General features: G+C 33.9%; 3 protein-coding genes across 4 annotated transcripts; 1 reads left to right on the top strand and 2 right to left on the bottom strand.

Annotated features, from left to right (window-relative positions):
- On the top strand, positions 968-3,734 carry LOC104792605 (protein NRT1/ PTR FAMILY 5.5-like). 2 transcript variants are annotated; one of them, XM_010518792.2, is made up of 4 exons: positions 968-1,761; positions 1,894-2,108; positions 2,205-2,698; positions 2,806-3,734. In XM_010518792.2, the coding sequence occupies exons 1-4, from the start codon at positions 1,737-1,739 to the stop codon at positions 3,635-3,637; spliced, it is 1,566 nt and encodes a 521-aa protein (XP_010517094.1). In that variant the 5' UTR covers positions 968-1,736; the 3' UTR covers positions 3,638-3,734. The 2 variants fall into 2 exon arrangements, with proteins under 2 accessions (XP_010517094.1, XP_019102514.1); XM_019246969.1 differs by having other exon boundaries at positions 968-2,108.
- LOC104792604 (transcription factor DIVARICATA-like) lies at positions 5,097-7,475 on the bottom strand. Its single transcript, XM_010518791.1, has 2 exons — positions 6,381-7,475; positions 5,097-5,751 (listed from the first exon to the last, which is right to left on the bottom strand). Exons 1-2 carry the CDS (start codon positions 6,833-6,835, stop codon positions 5,301-5,303), a joined length of 906 nt encoding a protein of 301 aa, XP_010517093.1. The 5' UTR covers positions 6,836-7,475; the 3' UTR covers positions 5,097-5,300.
- LOC104792603 (laccase-4) lies at positions 16,076-19,231 on the bottom strand. Its single transcript, XM_010518789.1, has 6 exons — positions 19,060-19,231; positions 18,415-18,566; positions 18,077-18,321; positions 17,721-17,849; positions 16,702-17,625; positions 16,076-16,440 (listed from the first exon to the last, which is right to left on the bottom strand). The coding sequence occupies exons 1-6, from the start codon at positions 19,153-19,155 to the stop codon at positions 16,310-16,312; spliced, it is 1,677 nt and encodes a 558-aa protein (XP_010517091.1). The 5' UTR covers positions 19,156-19,231; the 3' UTR covers positions 16,076-16,309.

The following is a 20,154-nucleotide window of genomic DNA, read 5'->3' as shown; positions in this document are numbered from 1 at the left end:
GTCAGGAATATGTACATCAATGCAATTAATTCACAAGTTATCTATGCATTTTAAGCTTAAAAATTAATTTAAAAAATACCTAAAGCCTAGATTGACACTTCTGCTGTGAGTATAAGACTAAGTATCATTGATTGATACTTTTACCAGTAATCTCATTAGTCTACCAAGAAAAACACATATCAATTTAGTTGACCAATCTAGTTAGCTAGGTGGATCATTAGTTCATTATTAGTCCATATCAACCTGTATGTTTATGCAAGTACATATAACATATAGAAATTAGATACTAGCATATTCTATTAAAGTTGCTAGCCCTATAAGTGGGACAATGAATAGATAATCAAGATCTATATCCGATGTCGGGTCTACTAAAAGTGACATGATTTTGACACGGCCTAAATTACATAACGATGGGGTATCTACTTAGGCAGCGTCTTTAATATTTGAACAACCGGTGGCTGCGATTGACAGACTCTCCTTTATGTGAAATATATTAATTTCCCCAATCCCAATTCTCCTTTTTTTTGCAAGTTTGCAACCCAATTATATTGGTTCCAATCAATTCCACAATCTTTAACCTCTCTATTTATTTTTACATATATTATGATGGTATGTAGTAGTAACTCGTTCAAACAAGCAACAAATAAGGAGTTAGCAGCAGCTTTTCCTAGCCAAAAAGAATCTACAAACCACAATCTTTAGGAAAAGGATGGAACAATGCAAAATTATTTTGTTCATGCAGACAAATATTTGTCAGATTTTAATAATTTACATCAGCCAAGTTTTTTTTTTTTTTTTTTTTTTTGACAACAACATAATAATTTCCATAATTGGTTGTAATTTGATTAAATGAAAATATGAGCATTGAATATTGGGTTTGGGCTAAACAAGGCTTGAAGGCCCATTAAGTAAACCTAGTTTGATCCACAATATATCATTCAGGCTTCAACCCTAGGACTGTTGGCGGTACGCGCTCATTGCCGTTCGTTTCACTTTCCCCGGCGCTTCTCTCTGTGCTTTTTCTTTGAAACTTTGTCCTTACTGTTTCTCTCCTCCATCGTAGACCATGAGATTATCCGGCGGTAGAGTTTTTGATTACGGCCAGACTCTTTTCAGTTCCTTCTCCATCGATGTGTAAATCTTTTTTTTTTTTTTTTCTTGTTCCCACAAGAAACTATTGTAAGTATTAATAATGAAGATGGTGAATCGAAGAAGATGATGAAACATGTCTGATTATTTTCTCCAATTCACCACCTTCATCATCTTCTTCATCTTCTTTATCGATTCTGTTCATTCAAAACTCTAAAGATGAGTTTTTTTTTATATATATATGAGCTATTGTAAAATCTCTCTTTTTTTTTTCCTTATTTTATTGAATCTTGTTTGGCCGTCAAGTATATGCTAAGTTGTTAACTATAGCTTTGTTATGAACTGGCAAAAGTCCTGGTCTCCTTCAAAATTGAATGTTTATTAAATTAACATTATCAATAAAACCAGCCGTGTTGGTTGTGTTGTGTGACCAATAGAAGAGAGTATGTTAAGAATATTTGAAGCCGGTGTCTAATATTTTTTTATTTAGAATATTCAAGCACGTCTATGCCTCCATTAGCCTTCTGGTCATTTGTCCAGCTCAATTTTGATCAGTACCTACAGATTCTTGATTTCATAGCTGAAATAGTTCTGTTTCTTGGTAGCATTGTTGTTAGCCATTGGTTTTTGATTCCATATGAGAAGTAATGGCGTCTTTTCTCCAAGTCATTGGTGAGTGTTGAGATGTGGTTTCTGCTTATCTTATTTGATAGTTCAACATTTTCATCAAGATGCCCCATTGATCATTGGTCATTTATTTAATGGTTCTTGATTACGATGTTTTATTTTTTCTTGTATGGTCAGTTCTATCATGGGCTTTTACCGTTGCGTGGTTTACCTTATGGATGTTGATGCTATACTTAACGAACGAGATGAAGCTAATGTTCACGGACGCAGCTGCAGTTGTAAATGTCTTTGCTGGTGTATCAGCTATTGGTCATCTCGGCATGCAGTTTCTTGTTGATGCATTTATTGGTCACTTTTGGATGCTCTGTCTCTCTACTTTAGCATTCAGTTTCGTAAGATCTTGACCACCTCTTTAAACGTAGGCTATCTAGTATATATGATTGTATTCTTTGTTAGAAGTGAAAATTTTACACTCTCTCATGGTTCAGGGTTTCGGGTTCTTGGCAATATCAGCGTCACCAATGCTTTCTGGCAATGCACAAAAGGGACTGTTCTACGTAGCATTAACAGTGATATCCGTTGGTATATTTGGAAGATCAATCTCTTTGGGTGTGTTTACAGAAGACCAACTAGAAGACGGTAGGAACAAGGGATCTCCCGCTAAGCTCGTTAGCTTTGTCATTGGTAATGTGGGGAATTTTGTGTTCTTGTTACTTGCTGCTATTGCAATGCCTCAGATAAGTCCGTGGTTTGTAAGATTCGCCATCCCCGCTGGCTGTGAGGTATTAGCTATGCTGATTTTTATGTCCGGTACACGTTCATACAAACGGGAAATACCAAGTGGAAGCCCTTTGACAACAGTTCTCCGGGTCTTTGTGGCTTCTGTTTCCAAAATTTCGTGTGCACACCCGAACAACTCAACCCTGCTCTATGAGAAAACCGAGTGTGATTTAGATATAAAGCCCCACACAAGTAGCTTGAGGTTCGACAAAACGTTCACCTGTGTCTAACACTTCTTCCGATGTGAGATGCCTAACTTGTGTTGCTATGTATGTAACTTCTAAACCCTTGATTTTTTTTCAAATACAGGTGCCTAGACAGAGCTGCAATGATACTACAAACCGAGCCCTTGGAGCAACAGAGGGAAAACAGATGGAGACTTTGCCGGGTGACAGAAGTGGAGCAAACCAAAAGCGTAATACGCACGGTTCCATTGTTCGTGACATCTCTCATTTCTGGTATTGTCTTCTCCCTCGGTAACACTTTCTTCCTTGAACAAGCAAACCATATGGACTCCACGTTCGGATCATGGAATCTCCCTCTCCCACTCCTCTTACTCTTTAGTGAGGCTGCAAGACTAGGGTCCCGAGAACTATGCGTCATGGCTGCAAAACGCAGCCACGGCATTGACACCGAATCAACGAAACAAACCAAAACTCCATATGGTATACCAGTCTCGATCATCCTATCGACATTCTGCTGCTCCATTGCTGCACACGTTGAGTCTAGGAGGCTCAAAGTGGTTAGCACTCAAGGTTTGGTGTCTGAAACCATCCCAATGAGTGTTTTCTGGCTGCTCCCGCAGTACATTCTGCTCGGTTCAATTACAGGAATCTACGAAAACAGTTTTGCTCTTTACCTAGAAGAAACAGTGCCTGATGAGTTAAGACAATACATGGTTCTGCTAAACGTGGGGGTGTGCGGCGTCGGGATCATGAGCAATATAGCTCTTGTTAGTGTGGTGGGCAGAGTAAGTGGAGGCAAATGGTTTCAAGAGACAATAAACAAGAGCCGGTTGGATCATTATTACTGGGTTTTATCAGTGCTTTGCATGTTCAATCTCTTGTTGTATTTCTCTGTAACCTATTGGTACACAAGGTGCTACAAAAAAGATGGTGCAGAACAAGAAAACGTTAGATAAAAAAAAGATAGCTTTTGTATAGTACTTGTTGTATGCCCAAGATTTCATTTGTATGTACGTACTGATAGGCCCATGAGAGCTAGAAGAGGTGATTGTGTTCTGGCTTTGAAAAAAAAAGTCATCTTCTATAAATTTATTTCTCCAAATCATCTTGATCATTACCATAACTAAATTTTGTAAATCCATATTACACTGATAACAATTACATGGGACATCAACTAACTTTAAAACCTTCAATGACTATTTAAACACGGGTAAAATTGGTTTAGGGAAAAGAAAAGAAAAACAAATCCAACATTATGAAAAAGAAAAAATTCAGTGCAAAATAGATTTACAAGAAGAATGGGGGGGAACCAACGGTCTTCCTTCAAAGTCAAATATGCAATTATATGGAGATACTTCTCCTTACTCACCAAAGGCATCAAAATGGAACCCACCAAAACATCAATTTAAAGAACAAATTCACCAGTAATCTGAAAAAATGCTTTATAGAAGAAAAAAATGTAACTGAAAACAAAAAAAAAAAATTTAATAATATGGCAGTTATTCTAAATCCTAGTGGATACCTATAGATCTTATTCTCAGCGTTTGCCTGGGTTAAGTTTTAATTAAAATGCTTTTCTTATTTTAGTATGTCAAGGTTAAAATAAATAATTTTCTTTCTTAGTATATATGGTTGGAAAGAAAAATTTAGTACTTATATTGGTATGATAATTTAATATGAGTATTTTTACAAATAAAAGTAATAAAATAACCATGGAAATGTAATTATCCCAAGATGAGATTTAAAAAATTGCAACTTGGTGAGGAACAAAAGCATATCAATCATTGTGGCTTTTTTATTTATGGTCTTTCTTTAGGCTCTATATAGATTCTCATTCTCTTGTCAACTTCGAACTTCAGACAGTACTATTAAATAAAACAGTTGGGAAATATACGTAATTAAAAACTAAATTGTAGTACTAATTACTTCAGAAAAAAGTTTAGATGTTCCTAAGAAAGAAGGCATCATTATCAGCAACACAAAGCCAGGTTTCGATTACGGATTTGTCACCACAACAAGTTAAAATATCTGTAATTAGTGGAAAACCCACTTTATAACTTTTGGCTTCATATTCATAAATAGATAATTCATTCTAAACTAGTACACCCCACTTATAACCAATATCTTTTCTTTTTGCATTGATTTATTTATAATTAATAATTTTTTCAACCTTCACACTGAGACTTGATAGGCATCTTTATACTGTAGATTTGGCACAAATGAGATTAAAAAAAAGTGGTAAAATATCTAACAAATTGTTAAAAAATCATGATTCATTAATTAAAAAGCAACCAATGAGGGTAAAAAATTGTAATTAACGCCTACATGACACAGTATAACTTATCATAAACAATTTGAACTCATATGAGTTCCATATCATACAAATGAATTAGTAGTTAAAATAACAAAACCTAATTAACTTGTTGAAAACTCGTTGAATCAACCACGAAAAAAATAGGGTAAACAAAACAACAAATAGTATCTTCGAAAAAAAAAGAGCAGCTAATTTGTTTTTTTTGGTATATGCACGCGTAATAAGAAAACAGAATAGTAGAAGAAAAAAATATTAATGGATTATTAACTCGTAGTAAATAACTTCTCCGAGATCTTCACCGTGTGCTACATTTGGAGATACGCATTGTACGATTCGAATTGCGATGCGTTCAGAAAACTCTGCTCCTGAAGTTTTGCCATGTACGGCGTCGAGGACATTCCAAGTAGCGTTTCCTGAAACCCGTTTTGGTTATAAAACGCAGCCGCTGTTTCATCGTAAAGCGGTTGACCATCCCACTCCGACGCCTCCTGCTGGCTTCCTCCTACTGATGGCGGCGAGCATGGTGCGTTTGCGGTTACGTTATCGGTGGCTGCACCGTCAGGAGAGTCAGGAATGTTGACGGTGGTGATATCGTGGATGCTTGATCGGCGTTTGTCTTTGCCACCGTTGACTTGCCTTATGAAATACTTCTGAGCGTGACTCGCGACTTGCGTTGGCGTCCGTGTGGTCACGAAGTTGCGAGCTATGTTTCTCCAATCTCCTTTTCCATATTTCTTCAGACCCATCAGAAATTGTCTGCATAATTCATAAACCAAACCCACTCTTAAACACATAACATTGTCAACAACATGCATACCAACAACGTAAAATTTGATGGTGTCACACCAGTAATAAATAAAACTTCATGTGTTATACCAATGTTTACATTCCTATTTAAATAATATGTGTGTGTAATAATCAATCAATTCACCGCACCAAGACACCAATTAAACCATTCTACACATCAAAAGCCTACAAGAAACAAAATTTCATATACTTTTGTTTACCAATGAATTAACACAATACAAGAAAAAGAAAGAAAAAAAGATATTATTTTTGTGATATAAATATATATAAAAACGTATGTATCTACTACAAAATAATGTGCGTGTGTTCTGTCTCTCTGTCTAAAACCCATACGTAGGTCATATAGACACGCACTAAAGATACAATTGTTTTGGTGGACGACTATATATGTCTTAGTATTATAGAATACGTATATACGATAAGCGTATCTTTATACGTATACATAAACACGTTTCCAAGAAAAAGACGTACGTATACATTTATTTATAGAATAAAGTGTAAAAAAGGGGTCCAAATCTAGAGAAGAGAGCATTGACGTTAACGTAGAGATCACACAGATGAGTTAGTTTTTTTTTTACCTGTGTTCTTCTTCTGTCCATGGAACACCTTTCTTCCTCTCATGCTCCGCCGTTCGTGCAGCGGATCCTCTCTTTCCTCCGACGGCGGCGGAGAAGTAATATCCATTCATGTTAAACCCATTGTTACCGGCTGCAGCAGCTCCATCGTAGCCACCCCAATCGAGCGTGAACGAATCAGAAGCGTAACCAGGGATAGGGATAAGACCCGCTTCTATATCGCTGACGTCTTCTTCGAGCTCTCTGTATTGTTTGATCACATCTCCCACGGTTTTCCCAGGGAGCATAGCAGCGACTTTGACCCATCTGTCTGGTGTATCTTTGTCGTAGAAGGCTAAAGCGTTTTCGAATTTCTTGTTTTCTTCAGCTGTCCATTTGGTTCCTCTGTTCTCTTGGAACAGCCAGTTCGATGTCTCTAGATATGTTGCTGGTGACATAACTTCGATTCCTCTGTTCATGTTTTTTCAACGATTGTTGATTCGAATTTAGGAAAAGAAAAAAAATGTTATTAGCAAATGGTGGAGCTTAAAAGAGAGAGAGAGATAGAGAGAGAGAGACTTTGATCTGTCAAAATGGCATTTTTATGGAATGGAATCTGAGAGCTTTGAAGAATCTAAGGAGGAGATATAAAGGGAGCTGCTTTTTTGTTTTTGTTTTCCAGACTCTAAGGACAAGAAGAAGAAGAAGGAAAAAGATTCGATCTTTGAGAGTTGTTGTGTGAAGGATATAAAACCTCTTTTACCAACTAAATCCTTAGTGGTCAGATCCGAATCCAGAGAGAAAGTAAAAAAAAAAGTAAGAAAAAACAGGGGAAAGGACGACCAAAGAAGGAAAACAGAGGATCTGGGATTTGGAAGCTCTCTTGGAAACTGGCAAGAAACCAAACAAAAGAAAGTGATGAAAAAAAAGGACCAAAACACAGAAGAGAGAAGAAATGGAGAAAAACTTCAGGTGGGTTCAGAGAGATTGAAGCTGTGTTAAAAGTGAACAAAACCCAAACTTGTTCTTTCTTTCTCTCAAACTCTGAAGTCTGAAAAGGGAGAGAGAGAGAAAGGAGAGAGAGAAAGAAAGAGAAATATGTAAATGAAACAGGAATGATCTGAGAGTGAGAGGTGAGTTAAAAAGCTGTTGAGCTGTGATTGTCTATGTGTATTTCCCAGACAACAATTTCTGGTCTTGCCTTTTTTTTTTAATTATTTCTTTATTTTAAGATCTACGATTAATTTATGTATTTATTAGTAATATTGTTTTGAATTGCTTTGATCAAATAAAAAGGCTTTCAATTAGACTTTTTTCCGAGATTAAAACAAGTTTACTTCTTGAAAAGAAGAATATTAGTCACTTTTAATAATTTTATGACTAAAAAACACTTATGCTAAAAGGATTATCAAATGACATTTTATGTTGGACATGTGTGTGAATTAATGCTAGTTTTGTTCTCCTTACCTGCCAAATTAATAAGAAAAAGCTGCTTAAACAAAAATTTTACGATGTTTAAAGTATTTTCCAAAATCATTTTGAATAACGACACAAAATAAAACAATGTTAGTGTTGATGTATATGTTAATTTTTCCACATCAACATAGTACAAGAACTATTAGTATAATTCAACCAATTTTTTTTTTTTTTTTAAAGGTTCTCATTACAAAGTGAGATTAGTTAATATCAAAAACATTCTTTTATTTTTATTTTATTTCCGTCGTACCTTTTTAATCCAATCAACCAATAAACACTCGTCCTTTGGATAGTCTGTGCATAGACCAATCACATAAATCAGGAAAAGACATGTGTCTTCTTTGAATAGGCCGAGTCACACATGTTCAGATCCCATTCGTTCTCAAGGAACACTTTATTTTTTTTTTAATACATTGTTATGCTTCCGAGGACCGTTGATTCGATTTTATTTCTATTATCTATTTTGTTTTATCGATGAAATTAATAATACTACTAATGTATGACTCAACTAATGGGAGATGGTTTTTGCGGCTTAAACGTTTCCTAATGATAGGCCGAAGACGTTTAAGAGATGAGCGAGCCAATCACAGACTCAGACAAGACACACAAACCAGGAGCATCCCTCATTGGCTAACAAGATTTAAGGTCGGTGACAAGGGGTACTTATGTGATTTCTCTTTGGTGTTGACATTTAACCTTTTGGGCACATGAGTTGTCTTGTTTGTATATATATTTGTATATATGAATATGGAGATGCTTTCTCTTTTTATAAGGTAAATGATTTGGTGACAACAAAACCGTATTAATATTCTAATTTTGGTCTATAATTTCCATAACAAAACACATTAGAGTATGTGGTTTTAAACTAACATGCTAGGAAACAAACAAAAAAAGTGGGCATAATATTCTACCACAAACTATTTGTCTAGAGTGAACTTATCTTTTTTTTTTCCCCGGTAACTTATCTAGAGAAAATATATTTTTATGAGTGCATCCATTTTAGCCATAAAAAAGTGCATATGATGGTTGTATAATGAAAAGATTTATGTGGCTTTGGTATAAAATCATTTGGTTAACAAAATAATTTGCACAAGAAATGGCAATAATGTTTTTAGAGTGTACTATTTGCTACGCCAACCTTAAAGAACTGCCAAAGGCTATTTTAATACACAATGATGATTCGTTGCTTAACTTCTTGGTTTAATAACCACAACACAGATTTTAACATCAAGGAAGTAATTAAATAGATTAGTAGTAAGTGAATGTTTAGTGATCGTATTGTGTGTCTTAAGTTAACAAGGTCATCATAATAATGGAGTTTAGCCAGAGATCGAACCTTAATTAATTAATGTAGGAAATATAGTCATGATGATATTCTAACAATATCAAAATTCCAAATAATGGTATTCAGGTTTTATTACGGCCATAAGAATATTCCCAATTTACAATAAGAACATTTAACAAAAGTAAGAGTTCACAAGAATTTGAGATAATATATACTATGTTTTAATATAATTATATATATATATATATATGTATATGTGTGTGTGTGTGTGTGCATGTGTGTGTTAATATAGTTTATAAGATGAATACATTCTAAACACTTAGGATGGGCGATCATACAAAAAACATAAATTTAACATACATTAACTGAAAGCTAGTTGAACCCTCAACTGTTACTCAAACATAGTCCCATATCGCGGGACCACACTTAATTTTAGTTTACATTACACTAATCAATTTCTTAAAACAAACAAAACAGTCATGATTTATTTATAAATGGGTTAGGTAGCTTAAGTGATCACGCCATAGCAGACACAATAATTCTTGAAAGTGTTAAGAGTTTCTATTATTATTATTATATATTAATATACCGCAGTTGCGGATTCACTGTGTTGATCTAATTTGAGACGAAGATCGTCTCTTCCTCTGTGTGTCCTATGTTTGAAGTTGTACATTTGTACGTATATAGTTTGGGTGGCTAATTAAAAACCTGTTATACTACAGACTTGATTATTAGACGATTGGTTTTCAGTTCAAAAATTATCCAGTTAAAAGTATTATTCTTGTTGACAAAAAAAAACAACAACAATAAAACTGATGTTAAACTTCAAAGTAAATGTAATTTAATAACATATCATAACAACTACTCCTAATAGATAGGTTTAGGGTGCTCTCAACAAAATCAGGATGGCAACAGTTTTGCATAGCAAAAGAAAATAGTTGAATATTCCTAAGACATTGTGTTTATGTATTTCGAAGACTATCTTATGCAAATAAAAAAACCCCACGAAAGTATTTGAAAAATGCTAAAATCTCTCCCCAAAAAAAAAACATGAAATCCTTAGTCTTTTATATAAATAATAAAATATTTCGTCTCTTGATGATATTTTTATTCAAAAGATTTCAAAACGAAAGTATACTTTATAAAAAAAAAAATTCTACCAAATTATAGGCTTATTCTCGAACGTGGAACAATAAGTAAGTTAATTATTTTAGACAAGTGGATGGCCTCAACAAAATCGATTGTTGACATCGATTAATAGGGTGAGCAAAATGTCTAAACTACGGCTATTTTATTATGGACATATAGCTCAACATATTAAATTTGCTTTAAAAAGAATATGTATACATATTTCATGTTGAAAAACACCCTAATTCCAAACACATGAACCACAAAGACCAACAAATAGATCAACTAAGATATTGAGACATGTATGAGCAATCCCGAATTTACTCTAACACCCTTCATCACGCTTAGGCATGACTATATGAAGAGTGGACATATGTGGAAACAACATCCACGGGGTAGCCCAACAATCAACATGCTCTGATACCATATTAAATTCGGATTTTACTGTGGGCTTCCAACTCAAAACCAATTTGTAATGAGTGAAGAGACCCTAACCCTTTATATATTACTTAAATCCTTTCACATCTTTTCTGTTGTGGGATATTTTACACTAACAAGTAACATCCCCTTCACGCTCATGCAGGACCATCTGAAGCGTGAGCATATGTGGGAACAACATCCACATGTAGTCCAACAATCAACCTACCCTGATACCATATTAAATTTGGGATTTACTTAATTCCAACTCAAAACTAATTAGCAATAAATGGAGAAGCCCTTTATATATAACTTAGATATTTTGCATTTTTCGGATATGGGATATTTTACGCTAACAAAATATTGACAAAAATTCAAATGACCACTCCATCCAAAACTAATTCAATGGACGAACGTTAAGTAGCAAAGAGTCTTCACAATAAATCGAAATTTAGTAAGAAGTGCCAGATGTTTATAAATGAAATATCAATAATGAAATTAAAGAATTAGTATAATATGATGTTCTCTGCAACTACAATTCTTTAAATATCAAGAGTTGTTTAAATGAAATGTCAGAGTTGTTTGTCCACCACTCACACCCAACACACGATTATTTTTCTCTTAAATAATGAATAGGTCAATAAAAAAATTCAGTAAAGACGTTTTAAAAAAAAATTGGAGTGGTGCAAGACAATGACTGGTTTTGTTATGAATATTATTATCGTGGAGTTTCCCCAAAGGGAAAGCATCTCCTATTTCCGAATGAGGATACTTTTTTCCCCCTCAATAATTTATTTTTTTATTAATAGTCATAGAGATGCAGGTAAGTAAATGTACATAATAATTTCGTTATTTATTTAATCTTTAATACAGATCTCGGACCTTTTTAGGTTTCTTTTCTCTATGTTTTGGTGTTACAATACCTTTTCTTAATTAATGGTTTAGCTACAAAGCCTACAGTTATCTTCTTGCCACCACTACCGATGTAGTATTTACATTACAATGATATTTTACTCTGTTGCTTATTACTACTGTAGATCTTATAAAACCAAGAAAAAAAAAAAGGTCATACGCAAGAAAATTCAAACTATTTGATTACTATTTTGTTTCTTTGGTAGACAAAGATATTATTTCGCTATTTTGAAATCTCTCCCTCTCTCTCTCTCTCTCTCTCTATATATATATATATATGGGGTACATTTATCAGATTGAAATTTGGCATGTTAAGGTTTAGTCAATTTAACCCAATTTCTATAATTAACAACGTCAACTCACCCATAATCTCATGTTTTTCAATATACATATTAAATAGATGGAAAACCAAACATGTGTATTTAAACTAAACTTAAAAAATAAAGGTTTAATATAATACAAGTGTTATTTAAAGAGGAATACTGTACAAATTAGTACTTTAATAATCTAATAAGTTGGTATAGAAATACTTTTCTTATAAAACTTATTTCAAATGGTTGAAAACAAATTAGAATATCAATTTTTTTCTTTGTCATATCTCATTAAAGTATATGTAATTAATTTTTTTTTGGTACGGTCATAAACCACTAAAGTGGGTTCTATTTGCNTTCCATTTATCAGATTGAAATTTGGCTTGATAAGCTTTTGTCAATTTAACCCAATTTCTATAATTACCAACGTCAACTCATCCATAATCTCATGTTTTTCAATATACATATTAAATAGATGGAAAACCAAACATGTGTATTTAAACTAAACTTAAAAAGGTTTAATACAATACGAGTGTTATTTAAAGAGTAATACAAATTAGTACTTTAATAATCTAATAAGTTGGTATAGAAATACTTTTCTTACAAAACTTATTTTAAATGGTTGAAAAAAATTATAATATCAGTTTTTTTTTGTCATATCTCATTAAAGTATATGTAAATAATTTTTTTTGTACGGTCATACACCACTATTCAAAAAGTGGGTTCTATTTGTGACAGCAAAACAATTGAGGTATGTTCTCATATTATAAAGTATTAGGATTAAATAAATGAGAGGGGCAACAAAGAAACGACACGAAGTTGGGAGTAAATAGGGAGCACTGGCACACAGTTTGACCCACCGGAGCGACAGCAAAAGAGTGCGAGCGTGCCTGTAGGGCTGCTACTCATAATGCGCTCCACACGCTTTGTACATTAGTGGCTTTGCACAAATCATTTGTTTCTTTTTATTAATTTTTCCTAATTATTTATATTTATATATACTTTCTATTTTTCTAAGTTGGAACCCATATTTTACGTTCCAAGTATGTGATTCTGGGGAGCCAAGCAAATAACATGATTCTGATAGTGTCTTTTAGTCAACGAAATTTTTGTAGTTTAATCATTTATTAGTTTTTACTTATTGTTATAGATAATTTTATATAACTCTGAAAGTACATTAGAAACATTCTCAATATATATCGACGCTCAAAGGAGTTTTGGTTTCTTTTACTGTTTAAAAAATGTACTTCTATAGTTTTACGTCGTTTTGTTATAACTTATAAATATGTTACTTCATTTTGCATGGCAAAATACCAAGAATTACATACTGTATTTAGTCTATTAAATTAATTACTCCAATAAATCTGATTATTTTAACATTGTATCAAAGTGCAGACAAATATTTCAATCTTCCAGTCGTAAGTAATTTTTAGCAATATAGTATAGATAAATAAATACGATTTTCGATTTAGAAAATATGTATATATCATGTCTCTCTGACATTTCCCTAGAAAATTACTCATTATTAATAATTTTGTAGAAGTTCATATGTATTCGATATCCCTAATTTACAAAATATTGCACACAGCCGCTAACCAAGTGATGTGGAATGGGGTAAATATATTTATTTAGCAACTTTAACATTCTCATTAGGATTATTCTAAATTTATGAGAGGACTTTTGAGCTAGATCTGGCAGCAAAAGTTGATATTTTGAACTTTATTTTAGTTCTAATAATATATCTCAAACGTACAATTTAACTGATCAGAATTGTTAGGAAGTGTTGTCATCTATTGAATCACATGGTCTCATTAATTTGATTAACTGATGTTGATTACGCCGCTAAAACTTAAATCACAAATAAGATGGGTTATTAATTATATGCTTGCCTCTTTCTTATAAGGAGTTTAAAAAGTTAGAAATCCCAAAGACAAACCAAGATATAAAAAGAAAAAGGGAAAGGAAAGCTAGCTAGCTACCTAACCTAACTCCAGTTTCATGGTAGCACAATCGGAAAAAAGAATAGTTAAGAAATAAACCGAATAATTGAGATGATAAAACGTCGGTTTTAGAAAGAAAAGGAAAAAAAAATATCATCGCCCTTCTCCAAAGAGGGCGGCTCAAGGTCAAGGTCAAAAGCTACTGTGTTTCAAGAGGCCAATTTAGATAACCATATAATTGTTTTTCTTTAATTTATCTAATGCACCCCTTAATCAATCATTTTATCGTTAATCCTCGTATTATCATGCTCTTGACACAGTCCTAACCCCACATGGCTATGGGATACCTATGTAATAAAGTATTTTTTAGATGGTAGAGTGATAAAATATACAAAGAGTACGACACTTTCTATTTGGCTATAGTACGTTGTACATCGACCTGCAATTAATTATATAACGTTAAACTCGATTAAATTCTTCATGTCCAATCAAACTGTTGCGAGGTTCTCAATGCATTACTGTCATATACTCTGTATGTTTCGTTTTACTATGTTTTGGATGAATTCACAGAAATTAAAAAATGTTTTTAATTATCCCTACATTTGCTTGTTAAACCTCTTTGACCAATACCAACGTAATACTAGTGATGAAGCGACTAGCTATTATAAATTTAAGGGGGTGTATTCAAATCATAATTTTGAAGAATTTGATGGGATTTAGTAAATTTAGAACTTTTGATAAATTTTAGGGATATTCATATGATTTTCTGTAAAATTCTTTCAAATCCCACATAAAACCATGAGATTTGGATTTCTGTATTTTTAACTAAACAAATCCTCCAGAATCTTAAAAATTATTAAAATCCTAATCCACAAAACTGTTTTGAATAACAGTGAATTTTAAAGTAGATTTTTAAATCATCAGTTCAATAACAGTGGATTTTAATGGATTTTAAAGTAGATTTTTAAATCATCAGTTCAATAACAGTGGATTTTAATAGACTTTTTAAAATTCATGATTGAATAACATAGAATTTGTAAATTTCACACAAATCACTTAAAATGCCAAGTTGAATACACCCCCTAAATGTTGCATAAAAATCGAAAGAAATTCAAAACAGTTTTATAAGACGAAACTGAGGCAGGGTAACATTATTAGCTTCTAAGTTGCAAACCGGTCAAGTTTGTATGGTTGGAAAAACTCTGAAGTAATGGCAACATATAAAACTTTGAAACTGATATAGGAGTATTTTTTAAACCAAGGAATCTAATTGAGGACGACGAGATAATAACTTAATAAGTGAATGTGATCACAATAAAGTTGTTGGACCAGAAGAATAAAATAAAAATCATGGGCCATATAAGATATTAAGAGTTATGTTGGAGATCGTAATAATATAAAACTTAAATGCAATTTTAATAGAATGATTTTTTAAAAATAATTATAATACAGTGCTCTTTTTCTTCATCCTTTATTTAAACTTTGCCATGAGCAAAAAAATATCGAACCTTTTGCTTTGCTCAAAAAAAAAAAAATGGTTAACCAAATCCACGCATTAATTCACCACTCGCTGGTCTTCTTGGACGTGGCGTGATGTTGATATGTCGCCTTGTTTAGTTGAAGGACTTAACACTTGGGAAGATCCTTAGGCGGTGGCAAAATCGACTGATTGGGTCCTTTGCCGTTCTCCACCAAAAAAGCCATCTTTAATCCCCACGTCGTGTGTACCTCCAAGTGACAATGCATGAACCAAACCCCTATATTTTACAACATATCAATCCACCAATTTTAATATAATAGTANTGGATTTTAAAGTAGATTTTTAAATCATCAGTTCAATAACAGTGGATTTTAATAGACTTTTTAAAATTCATGATTGAATAACATAGAATTTGTAAATTTCACACAAATCACTTAAAATGCCAAGTTGAATACACCCCCTAAATGTTGCATAAAAATCGAAAGAAATTCAAAACAGTTTTATAAGACGAAACTGAGGCAGGGTAACATTATTAGCTTCTAAGTTGCAAACCGGTCAAGTTTGTATGGTTGGAAAAACTCTGAAGTAATGGCAACATATAAAACTTTGAAACTGATATAGGAGTATTTTTTAAACCAAGGAATCTAATTGAGGACGACGAGATAATAACTTAATAAGTGAATGTGATCACAATAAAGTTGTTGGACCAGAAGAATAAAATAAAAATCATGGGCCATATAAGATATTAAGAGTTATGTTGGAGATCGTAATAATATAAAACTTAAATGCAATTTTAATAGAATGATTTTTTAAAAATAATTATAATACAGTGCTCTTTTTCTTCATCCTTTATTTAAACTTTGCCATGAGCAAAAAAATATCGAACCTTTTGCTTTGCTCAAAAAAAAAAAAATGGTTAACCAAATCCACGCATTAATTCACCACTCGCTGGTCTTCTTGGACGTGGCGTGATGTTGATATGTCGCCTTGTTTAGTTGAAGGACTTAACACTTGGGAAGATCCTTAGGCGGTGGCAAAATCGACTGATTGGGTCCTTTGCCGTTCTCCACCAAAAAAGCCATCTTTAATCCCCACGTCGTGTGTACCTCCAAGTGACAATGCATGAACCAAACCCCTATATTTTACAACATATCAATCCACCAATTTTAATATAATAGTATTTGACTTACTATCATAGGATTTCATTTGTTTTATTAGTGGAATGGACATTGCAAGTCTAGTCATAAACCAATTACTACAGCTTGTGTAGCTGCTAATTATTATGTGAATTCCGGAAAGGACAAAGAGATGATGAGTCTAGTAGAAATAGATCTATATGACCTAAATCACTTAACTACTAATATTTTTTTTACGTTAATTTAATTAGTGTACATACCGGGATTATCCGCTCTGAATCTGATGGCGACCCATCCACCAGATGGAACTCCTATTGTGTTCCTCTCAACAGGATCAACCAAATTGAAGTTATTTGGGTCTTTCGTGGAGTTGAAGTTACCTAATCCACGACCAACTTGGAAAAAGTTAAAACCGTGAAGATGCAACGGATGGTTCTCTGGTGATATGACACCGGTATCTTGGAGGACAAGCTGAACCGTGGCGTTGTACGGTAGCTTGTATAGCCTGGTACCGGTTTCGGTGGCCATATTCGTGACTGATCCTCCACTGTAGTTGAAAACATGCGGTGGGTTTTTGGGAAAATCCGTCGTGAACACTCCACTTTTCTTGAAGTAATGAGCCGAGAGCAGAGCAGTTTTGGGCATAACGAAGGTTACGTTGTTGATGCTGGCCACGACACGGCTACCGTTTCCGGCCTTGCAAGTAGGGCATGGGTTTAGCCCAAGACCGACGGTGAATAAGAGGTGGTGGTCGATGGTGGTTGGCACGAGGGCAGGGTATTTCTTGGAGTTGAGACTACGAAGAGAGTTTGTGAAGTTGTTAGCGATCGAAGTAGCGTTTTGCGGTGGAGGGAGTGTGCGGACTGTTGGAGAGGACGAGAGTGTTCCGGAGTAATGAACAGTTGCGGTGGCTGTTACGTTGTCCACCGCGATTGGGGCGTCCATGAAGGGTGAAGCGGTTACAAGATACTTGCCGGCGGATTTCGAGGCGGTTAGGAGGACGTTGGTGGTTTGACCGGGGGCGATAAGAACGGTGTCGATCTTGAACGGTTTAACGTAGACGGCGTCGACTTCGACCACCGTGAAAAGATGGCCGGCGACTTTGAAAAAGAGCTCTTCATTAAGTGCAGCATTGATTAGTCGTAGCAGATAGGTTTTGCCATTCTCTACTGGCAGTTTGTAACCTTCACACATAGAAAGAGGCTTTCATGATCAGTCATTTTTTTTTTTGGCATCATATTTGTTGGAAATCATGTAGACTTGGAAATTAGGAGATTACCTTGAGATGGACAATTTTTAACGGGGCCTGGGTGTCCGTTGATCATGTGAGCATCTGAGACATTAGGTGCTAATCCAGACTTAAGCGCCTCGTTAATGATATCTTCAGTATCCGATTTCCACCATTCACCTACAATTATGATGAGCGTTATAAATTAGTTATGCCAAATTAACAAATAAGCAATGTAATGAACCACTAGCGTCTAGTGAGAATAGTATTACGTTTTATTAGCTTTAAACTCAAGATCACGTTGCAATATTAGTTTAGGTCACACATCTCATTTTTTATGTGAAATCAACAAGTCAATAGTATTCCAAATTTATGCAAGAAGGTTAAAAATATGAAGATTGAGATACCTAGAACGATGACTTTCTCGTGGTCGGGTTTGGGGAAAGGGTAAGGAACACCGCGTTTGGGAAGGATGACTATAGCACCGTTAACGGTGGCACGGAGCCAGAGGATGTGAGCGTGCCACCAGAGAGTTCCGCGTTGGCCGGTCAAGGTGTAGTTGTATGTGTAGACTTGACCTGGCTGGATAGGGCACTGAGTTATGTAAGCAGGCCCATCGGCCCATCCCGTTCTTATTTGTCTCACACCGTGCCTGTACTCCGATCGTCCACAGTCATCAATCAGTTAACTAATGACACTAATTTATCGATGATGATTCAAATGAAGACTAAGTATAGGAGCTTACCAGTGGATGGAGACGTTGTACTTGACGTGGTTAACGACTTTGATGAGCAACGTGTCATCTTCTCGTGCGTAGATTGTGGGACCTGGATATCTACCGTTGACGGTCACGATTGGCTTGCTTGAGCATAGTCTTGTTGTGTTTTTCATCACAACCTGCGTAATTTCAAGCACAAATATTATCAGTAATAATTACACTGCAAAGGTAAACAGATGAATACATAAGACAAAAGGCGGACCATCATCATTATCTGATTGTAAGTTGTAACAAAAAAAACCATGCTTCAATTTTTTAAAAAACTTTATATAACCTACTGTTGACGTTAAATGATTTGTTCACGTAGTGAATTCATGTATAAAAAGGTAAAAAATACCCACACGTACAAAAATCTGAAATAATTTTTGTATGAAGGCTCCTAATATAAGGATTGCATAAATTAAAATCAATTACAGTATTTTAGTTATAAAATAGCCTACGTGATTAAATATATTGCATATATTCCACTATGAAGATGTTTATTTACGCAAAGCATGTATGAAATATATACACATGTATATAAGCAGAAATGTCGATTATGCGACTATGTCATATGCACCAATCAGTGGAAGATATGTAAATGGAACTGTGTGTTTATATAGATAAACTTACGTTAAACTTGTAATGGCGAACCATGCTCTCCGATGGAGCTGGGAACACAGAGAAGAAGGCTACAAGAAACAGAAACCAAACCATATGAGACCCCATATCTCACTCTCTCTATTCTGTCTCTCTCCTTCTCCTTCTTCTTCTTCTAATATGTGTGTTTAGTCTTTTTCTCTCTGTTTTCAAGATGAACGACTGGCCAACGCAAGCTTATAAAGGGAGAGGAGAAAGAGATTTGGAAACTAGAGATAGAGGCGACGTCGTTTTAGGTGGTAGGTCGACCCAAAATCCAATTCTTTGTAATTAAGATTCCCATTCTTACCACAACCAATCTCCCTGACCAAACACAAGATATAATTTTCCTTTTCTTTCTATAACATATCAGTGGTCAAAACTCTTTTTTTGTTTAACAACTTACAGTATGTTTATTTATTTTTAAACCAAAAACGACATATTGTTTTTTTTTTCTTTATGCGAAATTTATCTTTGAATTCGTTGGATAAACTTTATAAACCCTATTAAGAAGTTATTAAATTAAGATTAATTCCTCAAAATACCATTTTAAGCTCTTTTTTACTAAAATACCACTATTAGTTTATTTCCAAAAATATCACAAAAGTATTATTTTCTAAAAAAACCACAAACACAAAAGTTGATTTTCAAAGATGTAAAAATTTATTTTTTTTGGGGGGGGGGAGGGGGGTTTGAGTTGACTATTTTAGATTTAAGGAATAATTTTGAGGAGGTAGGGTTTATTGTTTAGGATTTAGGGTTTAGTTTTAGTTTTGTGCTATTTTTGGAAAAATATATTTTAATGATATTTTTGAAAAATAAAACTAATAATGTTATATTTAAAAAGTAACTAATAATAGTATTTTTGGAAAGAAAAAACTAGGTTGTTGGCAAAATAAATAATAATAATAATAATAATAATAACTAGGTTTAGTAATATTTATGAGAATTGCCTTTAATTAAACTAAAGCTTTGATCATTTATATCTTTATTTTAGTTAACATGGACCATCACATAATCAATTATTTTTCTTATTCCAGTCTGAGTTTATTTTCTTATCTTTTACATGTAAATTAGCGAACTTGAATC

This window comes from Camelina sativa, chromosome 6, assembly GCF_000633955.1.
Source record: "Camelina sativa cultivar DH55 chromosome 6, Cs, whole genome shotgun sequence".
NCBI classification, from domain to species: domain Eukaryota; kingdom Viridiplantae; phylum Streptophyta; class Magnoliopsida; order Brassicales; family Brassicaceae; genus Camelina; species Camelina sativa.
The sequence above is the reverse complement of the archived record's forward strand: the minus strand, read 5'-3'. Positions and strand labels throughout refer to the sequence as shown.

Bases quoted from the DNA above. Each gene is read 5' to 3' on its own strand.
- LOC104792605 (XM_019246969.1), top strand. From the start codon at position 1,851: ATGGTTCTTGATTACGATGTTTTATTTTTTCTTGTATGGTCAGTTCTA. The intron at 2,109-2,204 runs GTAAGATCTTGA...CTCATGGTTCAG, and splicing joins CTACTTTAGCATTCAGTTTC to GGTTTCGGGTTCTTGGCAAT. The intron at 2,699-2,805 runs GTTCGACAAAAC...TTTCAAATACAG, and splicing joins CCCCACACAAGTAGCTTGAG to GTGCCTAGACAGAGCTGCAA.
- LOC104792604 (XM_010518791.1), bottom strand. From the start codon at position 6,835: ATGAACAGAGGAATCGAAGTTATGTCACCAGCAACATATCTAGAGACA. The intron at 5,752-6,380 runs GTAAAAAAAAAA...TGAATTATGCAG, and splicing joins TGGACAGAAGAAGAACACAG to ACAATTTCTGATGGGTCTGA.
- LOC104792603 (XM_010518789.1), bottom strand. From the start codon at position 19,155: ATGGGGTCTCATATGGTTTGGTTTCTGTTTCTTGTAGCCTTCTTCTCT. The intron at 17,850-18,076 runs GTATCTCAATCT...TCATAATTGTAG, and splicing joins CGAGAAAGTCATCGTTCTAG to GTGAATGGTGGAAATCGGAT. The intron at 17,626-17,720 runs GTAATCTCCTAA...CTATGTGTGAAG, and splicing joins TAAAAATTGTCCATCTCAAG to GTTACAAACTGCCAGTAGAG.